The sequence below is a fragment of the Xenia sp. Carnegie-2017 genome, unplaced genomic scaffold (assembly GCF_021976095.1).
Source record: "Xenia sp. Carnegie-2017 unplaced genomic scaffold, XeniaSp_v1 HiC_scaffold_4, whole genome shotgun sequence".
NCBI classification, from domain to species: Eukaryota; Metazoa; Cnidaria; class Anthozoa; order Malacalcyonacea; family Xeniidae; genus Xenia; species Xenia sp. Carnegie-2017.
The window spans coordinates 2,827,046-2,847,291 of record NW_025813504.1 but is presented as its reverse complement, the minus strand read 5'-3'; the positions used below and the strand labels follow the sequence as shown (position 1 = coordinate 2,847,291).

Below are 20,246 nucleotides of genomic sequence, written 5' to 3'. Positions count from 1 at the left end.
ACTTTCGACGAAAATTGCCTTTCCTGCAGTGTTCAGGTCCTTAACCCGCATCGTAAAGTTGGGCTCGAGGAGGCCGCAGCTAACCGCCGGCGAGTTATTCACCGCGGATAGGACTACGCTTGTTGCTGCTGCCATGTTTAAACATGACCAAACAACCCCCTTCCATCCAAATGAAGGTACAAGCCACTGACTCATTTATCAAAGATGAACCATGGCGACGACTCTTGACACTTCCCGAGTCCCCGAGCTCTTCCATGGTGTGCTGTCACCTGTGAAGGTAGTCCAGGATGCCATCGAGGAGAGGACCAAAAACAAGGTCTCCCTGCTTGAGGGGCGAGCTAGTGTCACTCTCTATCCGGACAATCAATTCTCTCGACTTGGATAGACATCAGCTCGGCAAAGAACTTTATGGCGCTTTTGGAATCATATTTCATCTTTAAGATGCGGTCCGCAATAAAAGACAACCGCAACCACCCAAACACGGGCGATTATCCCAAATGGATCACTACTACGAGCCCAACCTTTAGTTGGGTGAAAAATAATTCGTGTGGAGCTCAACTAACAAGAGGTCACGCAGAGTGGCTTTGTGGCTGATATGCACCCGGTTCAGCACATCCTGAGTCTTATGGACAGCTCGATCGGGAAGTTGTAATACGCGGTTGTAACTTATTCAGCTTCCAGAAGCTGGATGCCAATAAGGCTTTGAAAGCTCCCCCTTTCAGACTAACGCCTATGGAGTGGACCGTCGCGTTGGCTATGCCTTTGCGACAAACACAGCAGGGGAGTCCGAAACCATGACTTTGCTGTCGATCATACCCCCAAAAGGGTGCTTGGGGTCCAGCTCTCTTCAACCAGAGCCTTCTCGAATACGGTGCAAGAAAATATCGTCCGTGTCCTCATCGGGAACTTTCAGTATAAGTTTCGCCCATTCCTCCCCCTCTTCTCCATTGGGGATAGTTGGCTGCCTCCGGGCACACAGGTGAGACTTCGCGTCGACATCCCAGAGAGCGATCTCAGTCGCTACATGATCATTTCTAGCAAGAGGGGCGATGTGGATAACGAAGACGCTATCAGTATCATACGTGTAGAGCTGCTAGAGCTCGAGTTTGTTTACCCCACCTATTGCATGAAAAAAAGACTACAGTCACCAGCTCTCGATCGTCAAGGAGCTGAATTTCCACACCTGGTGCCCCAGGGTAGTTCAGAGTCGTTGAACGATGACACAGGCACTCTCGAGCTCCTACACACTGCTCCGATCGCCAGGAATATGATTCTCTTCTTCATCCACTCAAGGCTCGGAGATGCACCAGGACTTCCCCCAGGTGCAGCCGCCGACTCCAGTAACAGATTGGCTATTATCCACACCAACTTAAGCCAGCTCCGCATCATCGTGAAGGAGCATAACATCTTTAATCACCCTCTGAAGTTCTCGTGGCAGTGCAACGCGGTGAAGCTAACAGGGCAGGAGCCACTCACTTCTATGACCCCAATAAAAGTTCCTACCTGAGAGGCTACAACTTGGTCCAGGAGTTCTTCGGAAAGACGTACAGCACGGAAGTGCCCATCACGGCCGAGGACTACTGTAACAACTGGTTTATGATCCCTATCAATCTCAATCTGGATCCTGTCATAGACAACTTAAAAGCGCGAGTCATTCTCACAATCCATTATAAGTTCACGGCAGTGACGGACAGTCCTATTGCGCTCCCCACGACGCCACCACGTCAATCAGAGTGAACCTTCTGTGCCTCGATCAGTATATGTACACGAAGTCGAAAGAGAAAGGCATCAGCTGGAGTGTCGTCTGAGTTATTGTGGCAAGAGCCTAGTCAATTTAAAGTGTGGAGTTTTTTGTCATTATTGTAGCTACAAAGCACCATGGAAGACGGCGATCTGAAAACGCGCAATAGCTGTTATCAGGGGGGTGACCTTGCGACAACAAACCGTCAATATGGTGGGTTTCTTCCCCTCCTACGCATGTTTGGCTTGGGGAACGGTGTGTCGCAGTTGGAGCTGTAAAAAGCGATGAGGGACCCGATGAAGTCACAAATGCTCATGCAGCGTGGAGGCTTCCCTTGGGCGTTGGCGGGGTTGAGCCTGCTCCCCATGCTGATGGGAAAGGTGGCGGAAGACCGGATCGCTAACCAAATGAAGGCGCACGCGCCTGAACGGCAAACCGCAACCATGATCCGCGGGGAATTGACTATACCACCAAGTCTGTTGGGAGCCGTCCCCAAAATGACACTTTACGCGAAGAACGCCGCTATCCCCTTCGCCTTTGGTGCGCTCAGCTCACTGGGGGACAACGTCTTTGACAGTATCTTCGGCGCGGGTATTATTAACGGCAACATGTCTCACCCTACCAACGACTACCGCGTGGAATATGTGCCATCCCGCAAGCGGACGAAAGGCGGTGCAAAAAGATCGAGGGCTGGAACGACTCACAAGATGACGGGAACAGTTCGAAGAACAGGCTCAGCGCCAAGGTCGACAACAAGACGGAAGACAGCTGCGTCGAAGCGCGCAGCGCCTAGAACAGCAGGGACAAAACGGAAGACCACGGGGTGAGCAAAGAATAGCGGTTTGGATAAATGCAAGAGCATGCTCCTGGGTTCTGCAAAGATCACGGGCAAGAGAGAAGCATAACGCACAAAATCGATGGGCCATTTCTAAGTTAAAGTCGTCAGCCCCAAGTTTGGCACCCAATGTCCTTCCTTCGGCGCCCGCGGCAGCTTCACATTTCCATCCGCCCATCAGCAACAACATCTCCCAGGCCTTGCAGACCGGGTCCTCGGCTCCGATGAGCGCCCACATCGTCCAGTCGTTCAACATTTAGAGCGGTGCATATCTTTCCGAAATAAATTTTCGGCTGTTATTTCCCACCTCCGGGTCAGTCACAGGAGCCCGCGCCTCCTGTTCTTTCAAGTGTTATATTGCGCGATACTAGATCTGGCGGTGGAAAATACCCCGCTATCCCCAGGCTTCAATTTTACGAAAAAGAATGGTTTGACGAGCTTCTGCCTTAACTCAAAAAAGGGGGGCAAAATGTTCTGCTCTTGGGTCAGAGCAATATGGGCAAGAGCTTCTTCATGAAACGGCTCCTTGCTCAAGTTCGCCCGAAAAGGCTGTACGTCATTTCGAACACCACCGCTAATAAAAATATCCGACCCAACACGGTCTTGAAGCATTATTCCGTCATGCCTGTATCGATCGAGGATACGAGTATAGAACCGGAGTCCTACGTCGTCATCGACAACATCCGCGTAATGAATCTCAAATGCGGAACGCAGAGGGAATGCCTCTATAAGTTCTTTACGATGTATAGCTATCATCTGAAATTGAACGTTTTCTTCCTCTCCCAGAGCTTCGACAACATAAAAGACACAACATAAAAGATATTTCTTCCAATTCACGGATAAGTCGAACGTGAAGCGGTTTCTCAATACGCTCTTCGGCGGCACGGGCAATAAACCGGCTCTCATCTTCAAACTGTACGAGAAACTCTTGACCCGTTGCAAGCACCCGATCCTCGCTATGGACTGCACCAATCAGTGATTCGGCTATTATTGCGACGAAAAATCTATTGCGGTGGACTTTCAGGGAAAGCTTTGCTTCCTCCGTCATTACCAGAAACATTTTTAAGCTTGCTAGCTGCTTCGCAGCTTTTCTGGGTCGAAAACTGAGTTTAAGGACTGACGGTTGTCCGTAATCTTAACGATACAATTTAAATATTCCTTATCGCGAAGAACCAACGTTTGGAACTCCGTAACGTAAAAATCTTGCACAACAACTGTAAATATCCTATCAAAGTTGTCAAAATACAGTCCCATGGCTCGAGTGATGTTTTGAGAACAGTGAAACAGCACTTCGTACAGACTGTGCAAAAATCGTTAAATTGGTTCAGTGAACCAGTGTATGAGTTTGCTTTGCAAATAAAGTTATGATTAATTTATTAACGAAGTCGTAAAAGTTGAACAGATTTGAAAAACGAGTTTGGGGACTGTGTTTCAAGTCTTGACACTGTAACAGTGGTACAAGAAGACTTTTAAACTTGGTAAACACATATTGCTATAAACATTTTCCATTCACTGGAGTGAAAATGATTCAGCCTTGGAAGAGTAACGATTCAAGCGGACGCAATTTCTTCAGGCAACGAAAATCAAATGTGAAAACAAAACACACTTAAAATTCATGAGGAATATTTAGTTTAAACGTCTCCAACAAATATATTGATGATGGATATGTAAAACCAAATATCATTCTCCTTGATATTGAGGGAAGTACGTCCGTAAACGTTCCTGTGATAAGAAAAGATCCTGACACAACTCTGTTATTTCGTATTTAAGTGTTAACTGGTACTTAAATAATGTGTGGCGAACGTCTGTTACATTACAAATATTGCTAATAACGTTAATAAAGTCAGTCTTGAACTGGATTCATTAAGTCTGTTATTTTCTCGGTACGCTAAAATGAATACACTCTTATTAGCGTAAGCTTGTATGTTTCTTAAAAAGAACGGTATCTTCACAAAAACGCCTCATGAATCATTATTGGATTCATTAAATGGTTACTTTATCGTAAGTTTGAAAAGTTGGCATGCATGTTGCAACATGAAATATTACGACGTTTGTACAAGTACGTTTTGCACTCCGGCACTCGTTAGTCTTTGTAGTAAATATTACCTCCTAATTACACCTCAATTAATTTGAATTTATATAATTTAAAAGAAACGAAAATGTAAGAGATTCTATTTCGTCACAGTTCTACGTCACTCTGAAATCATCTAAGATAGAGCGCACGATATCAAGATCAGTTCAAGCGTAGATTTCACAGCAATCAGTTACAAAATGTTCCTTTCCACTCTATAGTACAAATTTTTTGAATTATGCCTTCTAAAAGTGAAGAGTATACGACAAGAGATGATGTCGGAGATGAAGCAGCACTCCTGGGTTTTACTGAACAGGATGAACAAGATGAAATGATGGAAAAAAGCGAAGAAGTGCAAGTCACATCAAAGAGTTTGAGTGTGGCAACTGCCCTTTCTAGGATGAGTGAAGAAAAGACTGCATCGAGTGAATCACTCAGGTTAATGCAGCAAATGTCAGTATCCTCTACAGTAGAATCTACTCGTAAGAGGAAAGCAAGTGTTTTAATCCCTGGATTAGGGCATGACGCAGATTGTGAAGTCTTGTTGGTACAAAACGAAGGACCTTCGACCAAGCGCAATTCTAAAGCAGAACAACTGGCAATGGACACGTTTCTGGAAGAGATTTTGCAGACTCTAGACGAAACTGAGAAAACTTCACCAATCGTCAACAAAAAGCTCGCCTCAATTATCAACCAGTAATGGCTGAATAAGCTGAGCGTCGAGCAATTGAAGGAAAAACAGGCTAAATATTTTAGGCTTAAGAACTGCGATCACCTTATTCTACCTAAGCTAAACCCCGAAATTTGGTAAAAATTAGATTCCACAGCTATAGGGCGTAATTTACAATTTAGTGCTATTTAATCAGCCGTGACAAGTGTCGGTCATATAGCAGCACAAACCACCAATGAACTGATGGTTGCCCGCAATAACAGCAGCGAATTGAATATTGATAATCTTGTTCGTATGAATGCTGATATCATAGTGATTCTGGGACATGTAAGTTTTGAATTGTCTCAAAGACAACGTGACGCTATACGTCCCAATCTCCACCAAGAATTTAGTAAATTATGCGCATCGCATGCTCCCATTACGAAATATTTTCTTGAAGACGAATTGCAAACCCAAATTAATCACATTCGCACATCCAACAAGATTGGCAAAGCGACAACAAGCTATTCTAATGCCACTTGGCAGCAACATTCCAAACAAGGGAAACTGCAAGGCGCCCTTTTTTATCCCGTCGTCAGGGCAACACCCCCTATCGGTCGAAGAGGAACCAATTCAAGAAGAAACGATCGGACACATTGAACGATTGTATATACACTTTGTATATTACACTCACTGCGCGTGCGTAGTTTGAGCACTGTCGGGCTGTGTAGAGTCTCAAATGGAGACGTTCACCGTGTTAGCGATATGCAAAGCTCACCTTTATAGGTTTGAGCACTGTGGTGACTCTACAATACAATCCATACAATGTGTAACCGTACGTCCTGTGTCCCAAGTGCAGGAGTCACCCTTTTAATATTGTGATAGCCGGGAGGGCACATTGTATATACACTTTGTATATATATATATATATATATATATATATATATATATATATATATATATATGTAGTTTATCTTTATTGCATGAGAACAACTTACAGGGTACAACTTATTGAGGACAATTTTCGAGGCACAGCAAGTTGACAATAACTTATACGGCGGTGTACGTCGAAAAAACAACACCCTACAATTCTTGGAGACATCGACAAAGCCTTTTTGGCTTCTGCGCCTTTATTCTGTTTGGAAAACCTATTGTGAATTATTGTTGGAATCACGTACTCTAGACTTGGGGTAGTGTTCAGACAGAGCAGATAAGTTAAACTTGTTAGCCTACCATTTGATAGTATTGAGACTTTTATTGTTATAATACGCGATTGATGAGAAATAAAGTGCTTCAGTGATTATAACTACAGGACACAATTGGAAGAGTCCAAGAGGGACGAACCGGAAGAGACAGGAGTAATGAGTTCTACAATTAGTGGGAACCTGGAAGCTAAACTACCAAAGCTAATGATTTCAAAATTTAATGGAAGCTACAAAGATTGGCCAAGATTCTGGAACCAGTTCAGCGATATCCATTGACAAATCAACTATTTCCAATGCAACCAAATTTTCATACTTGAGAGAGTTGTTTGAAAAACATGTCAAGCACTTCCATAGAAGCACTACCTTTCACTAGTGAAGGGTATAACCGAGCAAAAAGTATACTTCAGTCTAAGTATGAAAAGGAGTCAGAAGTGATTAAAGCCAACACCAAAGAAATTCTTGAATTACCCAATATACCAGAGGCCAATGTACAGAAAGTGCATAAATTCTGCGAAAGACTCACCTATTGTGTACAGTCTTTAGAAACTATGTGAAAACTGGAGCAGATCAATGGAAGTGTTGCAACGACATTGGACAAATTGTCTGGTATAAGAAGCGACTTGGTTCGTGCAGATCCCAACTAGGATGAAGGGGATTATATTAAGCTAATAGAAGCCTTAACCTTGTGGACTAGGCGAAATCCTTTATGTGAAAGAGAAAAGAAAGAAAATCGAAACAGGCTCCGCGAAAAAGTGTTCAACACCAAATTTGTTCAGGTAAATGTGTCTATTGCGATGCAAAGATCACAAATCAACGGACTGCTCAAAGGTAACAGATGTCAAAGAAAGAAAACAACTATTGGTAAAAAAGCGCCGCTGTTTCAACTGCACCAGAGAAGGGCATAGAGCTGCAGATTGTACCAGTAAAAAACATGTCAACATTGCGAGAGAAGACATCATACTTTTTTGTGTGACCAAGCAATGGGGAAGAAGACCCTGATGACCGCAACAAAAACCAACGAAGGAGTCTTTCCAGTCTTGACAGTGAAAGTTAGGGGGATCATGTGTGTAAGTACAGTTGTGTAGATAGTCTAGAGACCTATGCAACTAAAGTGGAGTCACTCGATGGAGAGTTTGGTATGGAAGTAGATTTAATAAGAGTGGAAAAAAGTGAACTTTTATCAGTAAAAAACCCCGAATACAGCCATATGATTTCCAAATACTCACACCTAAAAGTGGTTGATATGCAAGATGGTGACACGAAGGCTCAGCTTCCAGTACATGTCGTTCTTGGGGGAGGGGAGTATGCCAGAACAAAAACAAAGAATCGTCCCCGAATAGGCAAAGATGGCGAAACTTGTTAGCAATATGAAGTATTATTGATTGTTTAATGTTACACCATAATATTATTGCATGAAGTATTGATCTTATCTTAGCACATGTTATGTTATACGGAAGCCATGAACTATTTTTTCTATTAATTACATTTCCATTCAATGTATTCCTGATTTCTGATTATAATGAATCACTCAAATATCAACAGGTTATGGGCCCAGAACGTAGAAGGTCAGTATTTGAGTGAAAAAGCATTGCAATAAAAATGAAAAAGGTTATATAGTCGAAATTTAAGCATGGCCACGTTGGATATGTCGAATGTGTTAAAGTTCGCGAAACTGAACGGCAGTAATTACCGCTCATGGGTTTTCAACATGAAGCTGTATTTGGAAAGTCTGGATCTTTTCGAGCATGCGGGGGGAACAGCTGAATTTCCAAATGAGGATGCTAGTGCTGAAACGCGAAGGAAGTTTAACTCGGCTGCGAAGAAAGCGTGGACATACATCAGTTTGGCCATCGCGCCCGAGCAACAGATCCACGTGCGAGATACGAAAACTGCCAAGGAGGCATGGGATGCAATTAGAAATCAATTCGCACGAGAATCACTTCTTTAGAACGTGAAACTACGCCAACAGTATTATTCCTGTAGATACCATGTTGGAAATAGTGTGCTTGAACACATCAGCCATCTCAAATCAATGCATGAGCAACTCAAGGAAACGGGAGTCAACGTGGATGACAAAGAATTGGGTATGACGCTGTTAGCTAGCTTTCATGAGCAATACAATTCATTAATAACAGCCTTAGATGCCATGGGAGAAACAGAGATCTCTTTTAAAAAAGTAAAGAACTTAATTCTGAATGATGTGGACTGTACTAATGATTTGAAGAATACTGAGGAAGATGCGTATTCTGCTCATAGAGGAAATTTATTCGTGGTAGGATCGTAGTGATAAAAATAATAAGCAAGGGAAGAACGATGGAAGCAACAGAAAACTTTTTCAAGGAAAATGTCACAATTATCCAAGAGAAAGGACACTATGCTCGTGACTGTCCAAACAAGAAAACTAAGAATGGTACAAACAGAAACACTCAAGCGGATTGTGCCGAAGGACAAGATGACGAAGTGCATGAGGATGAAGCCTTGATAAGCAATGGATCTGAACATATTGCAAGATCAGACTGGATCATAGATTCTGGTGCTACCCAGCATATGTTATATAAAAGAGTAGCTTTGACGGATTATGTGACATTCAAGCAACCCTCGGTGGTGAATCTAGGTGATATTAGATCAATCTTAGCATATGGAAAAGGCACCTATCATTTGAAAGCAGTACTTGATGATCACGTTCAGAATATATCATTACGCAGCGTATTGGACTTAACAGAATTGGACGAGAATCTACTATCAGTCTATGCCATAAAACTTGGAGCTACTGTTATGTTTGAAGGTAACAAGTGTAAGACATCTCGTAATTCCAAACTTCTAGCTGTTGGGGATATACAAGGAAAATTGTATAAATTAAGGATGGGACATGAACATGTGAACATTGCAAACGACGCATCAAATTCAAGCTTGCATTTATAGCGCTGCAGATTTGGGCACTTGGGCTATAGAAAAGTCATTTCTCCAGATCCAAATAAAAGAACAAGAAAGAGATGCCTTACTGTTCCATTGGAAGATTGACAGTCAACCTGAACCCTTGACATATAGATTCACAAGAGTCGTCTTTGGCCTAACCTGCTCTACATTTCTACTTGGGGAAGTGTTAGAGCAACACTAGAAACTTGGAAAACAAAGATGCCAGATGTTGTTGAGGAACTGAAGAAGTCTATGTATGTAGACGATTTGCTTAGTGGGGGACAAACAAAGTGAAGGAAAGAAAAAGGAAATCAATCGATGTATTCAACGACCCCATGTTCAAATTGCATAAGTGGAACTCAAATGCCCATGAGCTTCAAGTGGATGAAGAAGAAAAAGATGATGAAGAAGAAACTTTAGCAAAACAACAACTTGGAAAAAACTGGAGAATCTAAAGTTATGGAAAAAAAAAGTGACGAGATTTCCATAGTGATCCCATCAGAGAAATCGGCAAAAACGAAGCGAGAAATACTGAGTAGATTTGCTCAGGCTTATGACCCTTTGGAAATTACATCTCCCTTAATTCTAGAGGGAAAGATAATTTATCGTGATATTTGTAAGGAAAAGCACTTATGGAATGTACAGCTAAGCCATTCTTTGAAGTATCGATGGGATTGCTGAAAGGGCAATCTTCCGTGTGAAGTAAGTGTTCCGCGATCATTAGCTTGGTTCTGATAACTAATCAAATCATTAGAGCTGCATGCATTCGGGGATGCTAGAACACAAGGTGTACAAGCTGCAGTGTAGTCAGTTATTCTTCAAGAATCGGGAACTACTCAAGTTCTATTTGCTGGTAAAAGTCGTCTGGCAAAAGAGGGCCTAACAGTTCCACGGCTAGAACTTGTGTCAGCACACATGGCAGGGAACCTTCTTGTGAATGTGCAAAATGATTTGGATCATTTATCACGGCCGACCCGTAAAGTTTTGCATGGCTAGACAGCACTGTCGTCTTGCATTGGATCCTTGGACGTGGCCAGTATAAACAGTTTGTCTCAAACCGTTTCCGTAAGATACACCAACATCATGAAATAAAATGGCGATAAGTGCCATGCAACATCCTAAAATCCCGCAGATTTGGCCAGCAGAGGTGGAAAATTAAATCAGACGTGGCTCTACGGTCCAGAATGGTTATCCGATATGAGCAGATGGCCACGTAATATAACCACAACTCCATCTACTTTAACAGAAGCAGAAGCGACATTTTTCAGAAAAAAGTATCGCAATGAAAACAAAACAGTAGAGTGGTGATGTTCTGGAACAGTTATTAAGAAAATGCTCACTTAAACCAGCACTAAGACTGTCGTTATGGCTCTTCAGGCTCGTAAACCATTGTACACAAAGGGAAAAGAAAACAGGACCATTATACTTGACCGAGATTGAAGAGACTAAGATGAAATTTGTCAAACAAGCCCAAAAGCAAGGTCAATTACAACCTAAGTACGAGCAACATTGCAAAGAACCTAATCTTACGCGCAATACAGAAGGGAGTCTAGAATGTCGTGACCGAATTTTAGTTCAGTATCCTATTTACCTTCCCTCAGATTCCTTGCTCGCTCAAAGGGTGGTAGAAAAGTTGCATAGTGAAACGTTACATGGAGTTGTTGGGTTGACAATGGCTGCTGTAAAAGAGACGTATTGGATACCGAAGTTAAGAAGCCTTGTGAAGAAAGTTTGAAAGGAGTGCTTTGGTTGCAAAGGATATCGAGTGACATCAGTTTCCACACCCTCGCCTGGAAAGTTATCGGAGGACCGGACTTGTGGCGAAACAGCGTTCGAGGTAATTGGCGTAGATTTTGCGAAACCAATACGTTAAAAAAAGAAGTCAAGGAAGGATTGCAAAGCATATCTGGCGCTGTTTTCATGTAGTTTAACTCGAGCAGTGTACTTGGACATGATGCCGGACCTATCTGCTTCCATGTTCATACAGTTCGAAACGGTTCATTGCTCGGAGGGGAAGACCCAGGAAGATCTATTAAGACAATGGGGGCACCTTCATAAAAACTGCGAAGTGGAGTGATACTTTACGAAAGGAGGAACGTCTTCAAGGTTATTTAGAGGAATTCGAAGAAAACGATGAGATTTGAAACACTCACTAGATAATTAACCCATTTAAATATAAATCTTATCTTCAGATGTATAGGGGGAGTTTGTTGGAAATAAGTTATATTATTTGATTGTCCTACTGACAGAGGGACAAATTCTCCTTAATTATTACAATTTTTGTTAACCAATAGACTTGATGTGATGTTTTGTGGTGAATGGGTTGAAGATAGAGTCTGAGTGAGTAAGGAATATATGTATAAGATAAACATTGCAAGATAATAAATTTCGTTATTCGTCAGGCTCGAGTTGTTGCATCCATTCGACATAATCAAAGAAATATTGCCTGGTCGACGGGCAAGATTCACAAAACATTACAAATATTGCTAATAACGTTAATAAAGTCAGTCTCGCACTGGAGTCATTAAATCTGTTATTTTCTCTGTACGTTAAAATGTATACACTCTTATTGGCGTAAACTTGGATGTTTCTTAAAATGAACGGTCTCTTCACAAAAACGCCTCATGAATCATTATTGGATTCATTGAATTGTTATTTTATCGTAAGTTTGGAAAGTTGGCATGCATGTTGCAACATGAAATATTACGATGTTTGTATAAGTACGTTTTGCACTCTGGCACTCGTTAGTCTTTGTAGTAAATAACACCTCATAATTAGACTTCAATTATTTTGAATTATATAATTTAGAAAAAACGAAAACGTAAGAGACTCTATTTTCGACTTTCGTTAACATAACCATATTTACAACCCTATACCCTACGTTGAAACGTTCGAATTTACCAATAAACAAACATTTACGTATATGTTAGCAATGAAATTATCAGCTCTCACAATATATATATCTTATATATCTTTCCTGTTTTCTACAACCTTTCGCTATCTTACCAATATGAGATGACTAATATTCCAAAAAACGTTTTTTTCAATACAACTTCATAGTACACAGTCGTCAAATTACTAGCCAGAAAAAAGATGGACTTAACGCATGCACACAGAAAATATGCCCAGCATTACTCAGTCAATGAGTGGGGCTTCGAAATCACTTCATACATATTCAAAGCCTCAGTTTCTCTCAACTGATTTCTTGATTTGAAATAACTAGAAGAAAATCTTGCCATAGATGGAGAAATGACTTTGTTAATGATTAGACAGAGTGTGATTTTTATGCCGTTCTCAATATATGTGAATGTGAGTGAGCTTTTAGAATACGGGCATAGACTTCTTCAAGAATTTTTATTGCTGAAACAAATATAAATCCCAGAGCATCGACAACTTTCCGTCAAGCAACTTCGTGAATACCTCAGGAAATATATTACATTTCGGTCCGAAAGAAAAGGAACAACGGAAAATACGAAACAATTAAGTTTCTTCGTAAGAGAGAAATGGTCTACGTTGAGTTTTAAATCATACGCACTCACATACCATGAAGTAGTTTATTTAAATTATATATTATTCACATGTCGTCGTATAGATGCTTAGACGCAAATAAGACATTGAAAAGGCTTAGTGCAAAAGCTCAAACAAAATATTTTCTTTTTAAATCACATAAAATTCAATCAAAATTTATCTATAGTGTCTCTACGCTATATACTAGTCATTCAGTGGTGGATTCAAATTTATATTAGAAGACTAATATGTACGCTTAATTTGGCCTTATTTTGTTATAACTATAAATTCATGTTATGAATAATTTTTATTGATTTTTAAATTGTCGAATCGTCCGACTCCCGGTCTGCTTTCAAGCTTAAAATCCTTCAATCATGTTTCCCTTTAATCATAACTCACTGCTTTAAGGGAACGCACGACAAATAATTGTTAAATGTTTATTAGGTACTATTGGTTTTGTAAAAGTTTTAACGATTAAGAATTAAAGCCAGCTAAGAATGTATTCAAAGTACGAAATCATCAATAGTACAGATAAAATAACTGATCATCTATGACGTATAGTAATTACAACTTTATTTAATTTTTGTGTATCATACCTTGAACTGATAACGATTTAAACTTTCTTGAACTCATCTCATAAAAACATCATACGCATCCTTTAATTCCGTGTATAATAAATGTTTTTATGCAAAGGAATTTGAACCATCGTAGGAATATATTGTTATGTAAAACAAGGGTATTACGCCTTATGATTTTTATTGTTGTTAATCATAACATTTTTTAAATAATATAGTGAGCAATGATTGAGCAAAACATTAGATTTATATTTGAGTTATAACTCTGCGATGTTTTTATCGTAGTGCATATGCTCGCTTTAATACTTTGATCATTTCTCTAGTACTTATAATTGAATGTTATTTATAAATTAAATTGCACAGAAAGAGTGTAAATGCTGATATATTTTTAGCATAATATTGAATTACCAGCTGAAAATTGCAACACAGAAACTTGTTTAATTATTCAAAAATTTGAAAGAAATATAAACAAAACAAAAATATTATGTCTTCGTTTTATTTATGAACATGAAAATAGCAAGCAAAACACTCACTGACGGTTTTAATTCAACAACCTAAAATACAAATGTTCTTCAAATAGTGGCAAACATTGGATATACTGATTATGTATGAGCAATATACAATTTTCCTAAATCTTTAATAAAAGGTCAGAACGCTACTTCCCGCAGCGACTTTTCATATTATTTAGCTTCCCTAATACGAAGTATGTTCTACAAACATAATGCAAACGAGAGTCTTCACGTTCTCCATTATATTTTGACCAGCTGCGATTGTTTCACTTTCATTTCAGAATTAAATTAATACTAGGGGTGTATTTAACTAACATGAACGCGCGTGCATTTTGCTATAAAGCTTTGCTAGTTGTAAAATTTTATTAGCAAAACTTCCATAGAAACTTTGCACAGTAGACAAGATAAAGAAGCGTGTTTATAGATGCAACGGAAAGTCAACTGTATGGCCATCATAGATAAATAGATACACAAGCAAACCATACCTCCTTTTCTAATATTCCATATCACTTGTAGACAGAAATCGCAGTTGGTTGGCGTAAAGAAACTGTGAGGTTCAAGTGAATGAGGTCGTGAAAAACCTTGGTTACTGTAGTCTTCGATTTAAAGTTTCCCCTGAAGTATAAAAGTAACATCTGTCACATAGTATGTAGCTTTAAAAGAAACTAAGTGAAATCAGTTTCTACAAGGTCATCTTATAAACGTAACAAAGTTACTCTCTACTTCAAAGGTATAAATACGCAGCAAAAGTTGTAAAAATAATTTTGAATTACAAATTTAAGCAATTGCTGTCTATTCTTCGCAAAACACAAAAATGCTGACATTTTTTTAAAGCTAAATTCTTGACAGGCATAAAAAGCCTAGCTAACGTGAGAAAGGAATCAACGTATTATGAAAATTTAAACAAAACAAATTATTTACTGAAATCAGTGCAAATGGTGTGTTGTCATGTGAAGTGAGCCCCCACATGATAGGTCACTTAACAAAACAAATTATTTACTGAAACCAGTACAAAAGGTGTGTTGTCATGTGAAGTGACACACCACAAGGTAAGTCACTTAACAAAACAAATTATTTACTGAAACCAGTACAAAAGGTGTGTTGTCATGTTAAGTGAGCCGCCACAAGGTAGGTCACTTACAAAAGTTCCAACATTAAGATGTGAATTTTACCTCCATTTCAGTAAAAAGAAATTAAATGAAGATTAAACTAATGCGTTAACTGACTACTTTTCAAGATTTTATCAAAAAATCAGAATTCAGAGACATTAAAATTTTGTACACAAACTGTGTTCGAGAATCTTTCAAAATAGCGTATTTATTGTCTTTATATTCTTTCAAACGTAATTTCATAAAGAAAATACAAAAAAATATTTGCCTAGTCCTATTGATTTATATAGAAACACTCGTGAAATTTTTAAAGAAACTCGAAATTTTTTTGCAAACACACGCACTTCGTGTTCCTCTTTGCCATGTAATTTATTATGTCTCTCCTAATCACGTGTTTCTGAAACTCTCTAGAAACTCAGAAAGTGTTTTCTAGTACTTAAAGAATACAACATATTCCAAGACAACACCAATACAATTTCACGGTTTAGTGCTACCAGCACAGCAAAATTAAATGTTAAAAAGTTCATTTTTATAAGTTGCCAAACTGATACAAAAATCCTTTTGTAAATAGAAATTATTTTACCAAAAATCACAAAATAGAACGACTTTATTGCATGAACGAGAATATTAATTAAGATAAGGTAATCATAAAATGGTCATTGAAGTTATAAATTATCTACAATCAATATAAAATTAATCATAAAGAAAAAGAATTATAAAGACTACCTCAAGTATTATGTCCATTGTATCTCGTTTGTGTAGTACACCACTACGGACTCTGGAAAGTTCTTCGTTGTATGTTAAAAACTGTAAAGAAAAAATGCCAGTCACTTATGGTGTTCATTCATACCAGGCAAACACCACAGTATGTGATGGTATTCATACCATGCACATACTCCAGTCTGGTACTCATGCAATGCATACACTCCAGTCTGCAATGGTATTCATACCATGCACACACTTCAGTCTGTAATGGTATTCATACCAATGCACATACTTCAGTCTGTAATGGTATTCATACCAATGCACATACTTCAGTCTGTAATGGTATTCATACCATGCACACACTTCAGTTTGTAATGGTATTCATACCATGCACACACTTCAGTCTGGTATTCATACAATGCATACACTCCAGTTTGTGATGGTATTCATACATACAATGCACACACCACAACCTGCAACGGTTTCATACGTACAATGCATATACTGCAATCTGTAATGGTATTTACACCATACACACACTCCAGTAAGCAAAAAGTAGTTATGCTGCCTAAATGAGACCTAAAATATGATATTCAAAAGCCATTTACAAAAAAGCCAGTGGATGACCTATACTTTATGTCTACAAAGTAAAAGTAAAACAACACGTCACAATGAAAGTATATTTGCTATAAATACCGTTTTCGTTATTTTAGGCTGTTCCAAACGCTCCCGTATTTTTTCCAACAAGTTGCGTGTTTGTCAGCCTCTTCTTCGATGCGATTATATTCGTACAAATGATATGCACAGCTACTACTGTCGTAATGAACCGATCCACGAAACATACCACTTCGACAGCGTCTAGTAAACAATATGAAGCGTTAGCTATTTTATTCAATAATTTACGCACGTTTGAATATTATAAATCACTTTTTTAAACATATAGTAAAGTTTGCAACAAAAAATTAAGCATGCAAGCTACGAATGGCATTGAACTTATTTTTTAATAGAAACATGCTAACAATGGAAGCACTACATAATGTTTAAATGGAAACATCCTAACTATTAAAGTACTCAATAATTTTTAAATGGAAACACGCTAAGTATAGTAGTACTTCACTAATTTTTAATGGAAACACGCAAATCGTAGAGGTACTTTGCTACGTTTTAAATGGAACGCACTTACTTCTTAACGCAATAACTTATTCATACCTGTTGGCATCGTACTTGTCTTCTAACTTCTGTTGTCGTTCCTCGGCAGCAGTTTCTGTCTCATTTATAACTTCTTTATCAAACTCTGGACCAGTGGAGACATTCTCCGAAACAAAATAACTCCATAATTTTAGATTGGAAACGTTGCAATGAGGACGAAGCACCTGGAAATTTAGAAATATGTATTAAATATGGTTTACGAGAAAAAAATCTTCTAGAGAAAATAAAGTAAACGAGTCTTTGTGAATTAGTAAACACATTTTAGGTGCTCAATAATTATAATTTTAGTGTTTGTTAGCGAAATTCTAACAACAAAAATATTTTTATCGTTCCAATTTATAATCAAACCTTTCCTATTTACACAAATAAATTTTGTTCAAATTTTGTTCTATCTCATTAAAAACATCGCTCAATATAATTATACACAGAAATACGTATTTGTCCTCGTTTTTGTCTAGAGAAGAAAAATGTTCAGGTTTAACCATTGACACTACCAAATTTTACTCTCAGACACGCATATCTATGGGTGAAATCCCGCTAGCTTATCACTGTAAATGGACTTTTTTAGGCCGCGCGTGGAAGGATTGGGACTAGTTAAATTGATGCCTTAAAATTTTTGGCGGGAAGTAACATTCCAGTTCTATTTAGTTAAATGGGTTTTACAATCAAATAAAGTCATTTAAATACAACAAAACAAATCAAGGATATTCTAGGATTTACAAAATGATGTTTGTAAGTTTAATCAATACACGTGTTCGATAAAAGATAAACAAAGCGTCCATTGAAAAATAGCTAAATGCCTGTTTTCTTTCATCTTGTTTTAAATCAATTTGATGGTGAATACACAACTACATGACCGAAAAGCATGCAGGTAATTTCAATATATTGCATGCGAACTGTGCTGCAAAGATTTGTTAAAATATGGCTGCAAATCAACAACTCACCTTTTCAGAATGTTCTTTCGAAAACTTGAAATTATAAAATAATGATGATTTTCTGTGTAGCATGTCGATGTAATTCCAAAGACTTTTTATGTGAGATTTAGAAGTCTTTGCATCTTTCTTTTCACCATCTGATAGCCAACCCATCTGCACACGTTCGTGCTCTAAATCCAGTAAAAACGTACGAAAACGCATTGAGACATGATGATAGGCGAGGAAATGTAAATAATACTCGTTGAATTCGAAGGATAGTGGATACTGACGTAATTCCTGAGAACATAAAAAATATGTACAAATGAGTAATGTTTCCAAACTTTCATGTAAAAATAAAAAAAGTAACTAAAAGCACAAATAATATGAGCAAATAGCTATGTCACTTTATCAACAATTTGGAATTAGAGCAATGAAAATGATGGGGGACAATCGATGTCTAAGCATTTCCCACCAAAATTCTTTAATAATATACGGTGTTTTTACTTTGCGAAACGAGCGTGTTCTCTTAAGTGCGTCACTGATGGCGATAAGTAACATATTTCTAGGCCCGAAAAGACCATTGAAAAAATATTGTGCACATGTTCTTAAAATGAATTTAACTATTTAGAGAAGTTTTTTGTTTAACCTGATCTATGCACTTTAAAAAGTTTGATATTTAACAAGATACTGAAATAGTCATTGAGAGGTTTATTGAGTCTTACAATGCAAGAAAATTTTGAAGATAATGACCACGAAAGAGTTGCTTTTAAGGGTTAAATGTATATTTCAAATTTATGGCGAGAAAAGCGTCTTAACTTCATGACTAAAATTTTTGATCGAATAAAGTTTTCAAAAAAAAAAAACAACAATATGCTTAACACAAGCTTTTGTCAAACGTTTTTCTTGTGTAATATAAAAAAAACATTTTGCACAATACTGAGACGACGGACACAAGACCATCTTAACCCCAATTTTTTAAGATAACTTTAAGAAACAATGATAACCTGATGGACGCCATCAACAAATTGCAAGAAAACAAGCATGAATCGACTTGATTGCGTTGAATGTGTATGATTACAGCGATGCAAGAAACGATGTTCAAAGGACAAGCATTCTTTTTCAACTAAAACTTTAAAACTATTAATCGTTCGGTAGTATGGATCTAACATTACTTGAGCAAATGACGTCACGTACAAAAAACAACATGAAGTATTGCCTGTAGTTGTTCGTACGTGAAGCAGCGACATTGCCAGTTCGATCATTGGGAGGAGGGGGAGTGGAGAATATTTATATATGTATATTAAAATGGACTAAAAAAACACATTCGATTTCAAAGGAACTGGATAAGACAAAACGTAAGATCTTGCGCTTAGGTATTGAGGGCTTACACTACTATCGCCATTGACTATCGCTAAAATAATAATACAGATAATAAACACATCAAGAAAGATTAAAAAACGTACAGTGCGGCAGGCTCCCATCTATGCTCAGTTATTGCTTAGTCAACGGAATCCACAACAGAAAAACGTTTATTAACGGTGACATCCGACCGCTGACATCCCGTTAAGTCACCTGAATTTTTCAGGTTCATGAGAAAATTGCCTAAATTGTCCAGCAAAGTGCGAAGATCATATTTACATTTAATTCCAAACACCGCACTGCATATAACAATCTTTCATAAGAAAAACGTTTAGATGCATTGTCATTTGATCGTAGATTCATCGTTGCTTTAGACATGCTGACGTTGGCTGCCAGTGAACGATGTTTCGCCTCCGCTTTATTCCACGATACAGGATTTGAAGACACTTAAAATTAAAAGCATAGAAAATCACAGTTACATAATCATATAATTATGCTTAAAGCAAAACTTTAGGATTGATACGAAAAAAAGTGATAATGCAGATACATTTGCTAATGTTAATAAAACTTAAAGAATGGCAAATAGTCCCTACATACTTATATTGCAATACATGAATATTTTACAAAAATCAACAGTATCCATAAATTAATAGCGTAAACAATCAAGCTATATCTAAATCACTTAGTTTTAGAAAAACAATTGTACAACTCATTTTCATTAGTTCTCGTTTATTTTTCGAAGATTCTTTAATGAGATTTTCAATGTAATTCAAAATGTGATTTTCAAAAAAGCGAGAATTCACAAAACCGTACCCATGATTATAGTGAAGTAATATATATTACTGTGATACAAAGGGTGGCAATAGATCTGTTTGTATGTAATAAAGGGGGGGGCATTACGCTGGGGGGGAGGGAACTTAAATGTTAGGGTAGGAGACGAGC

General features: G+C 38.2%; 3 protein-coding genes across 3 annotated transcripts in view; 1 reads left to right on the top strand and 2 right to left on the bottom strand.

The window, feature by feature from the left end:
• The window catches only part of LOC124455859 (tetratricopeptide repeat protein 28-like), a 35,043-nt gene extending 21,418 nt beyond the window's left edge, over positions 1–13,625 (bottom strand). Inside the window, exon 1 of the mRNA XM_047006474.1 lies at positions 13,521–13,625. The gene's annotated coding sequence lies outside the window, so the exon portion shown is untranslated. The remainder of the gene's footprint in view (positions 1–13,520) is intronic.
• Positions 8,815–9,423, top strand: LOC124455858. The gene has a single exon (XM_047006473.1). It carries the CDS (start codon positions 8,815–8,817, stop codon positions 9,421–9,423), a length of 609 nt encoding a protein of 202 aa, XP_046862429.1.
• A 2,217-nt stretch (positions 13,626–15,842) lies between the features above and the next one.
• On the bottom strand, positions 15,843–18,503 carry LOC124455857 (myotubularin-related protein 5-like). The gene is made up of 5 exons (XM_047006472.1): positions 18,450–18,503; positions 17,976–18,242; positions 17,032–17,195; positions 16,519–16,680; positions 15,843–15,924 (listed from the first exon to the last, which is right to left on the bottom strand). Exons 1-4 carry the CDS (start codon positions 18,501–18,503, stop codon positions 16,527–16,529), a joined length of 639 nt encoding a protein of 212 aa, XP_046862428.1. The 3' UTR covers positions 15,843–15,924; positions 16,519–16,526.
• Between the last annotated feature and the right edge of the window lie 1,743 nt (positions 18,504–20,246).

Excerpts from the sequence above, each read along its gene's own strand:
- LOC124455858 (XM_047006473.1), top strand. The coding sequence starts at position 8,815 with ATGGAAGCAACAGAAAACTTTTTCAAGGAAAATGTCACAATTATCCAA.
- LOC124455857 (XM_047006472.1), bottom strand. The coding sequence starts at position 18,503 with ATGTTACTTATCGCCATCAGTGACGCACTTAAGAGAACACGCTCGTTT. Across the intron at positions 18,243-18,449 it reads GAACACGCTCGTTTCGCAAA|GAATTACGTCAGTATCCACT; the intron begins GTAAAAACACCG and ends TTATGTTCTCAG. Across the intron at positions 16,681-17,031 it reads GACAAGTACGATGCCAACAG|ACGCTGTCGAAGTGGTATGT; the intron begins GTATGAATAAGT and ends ATTGTTTACTAG.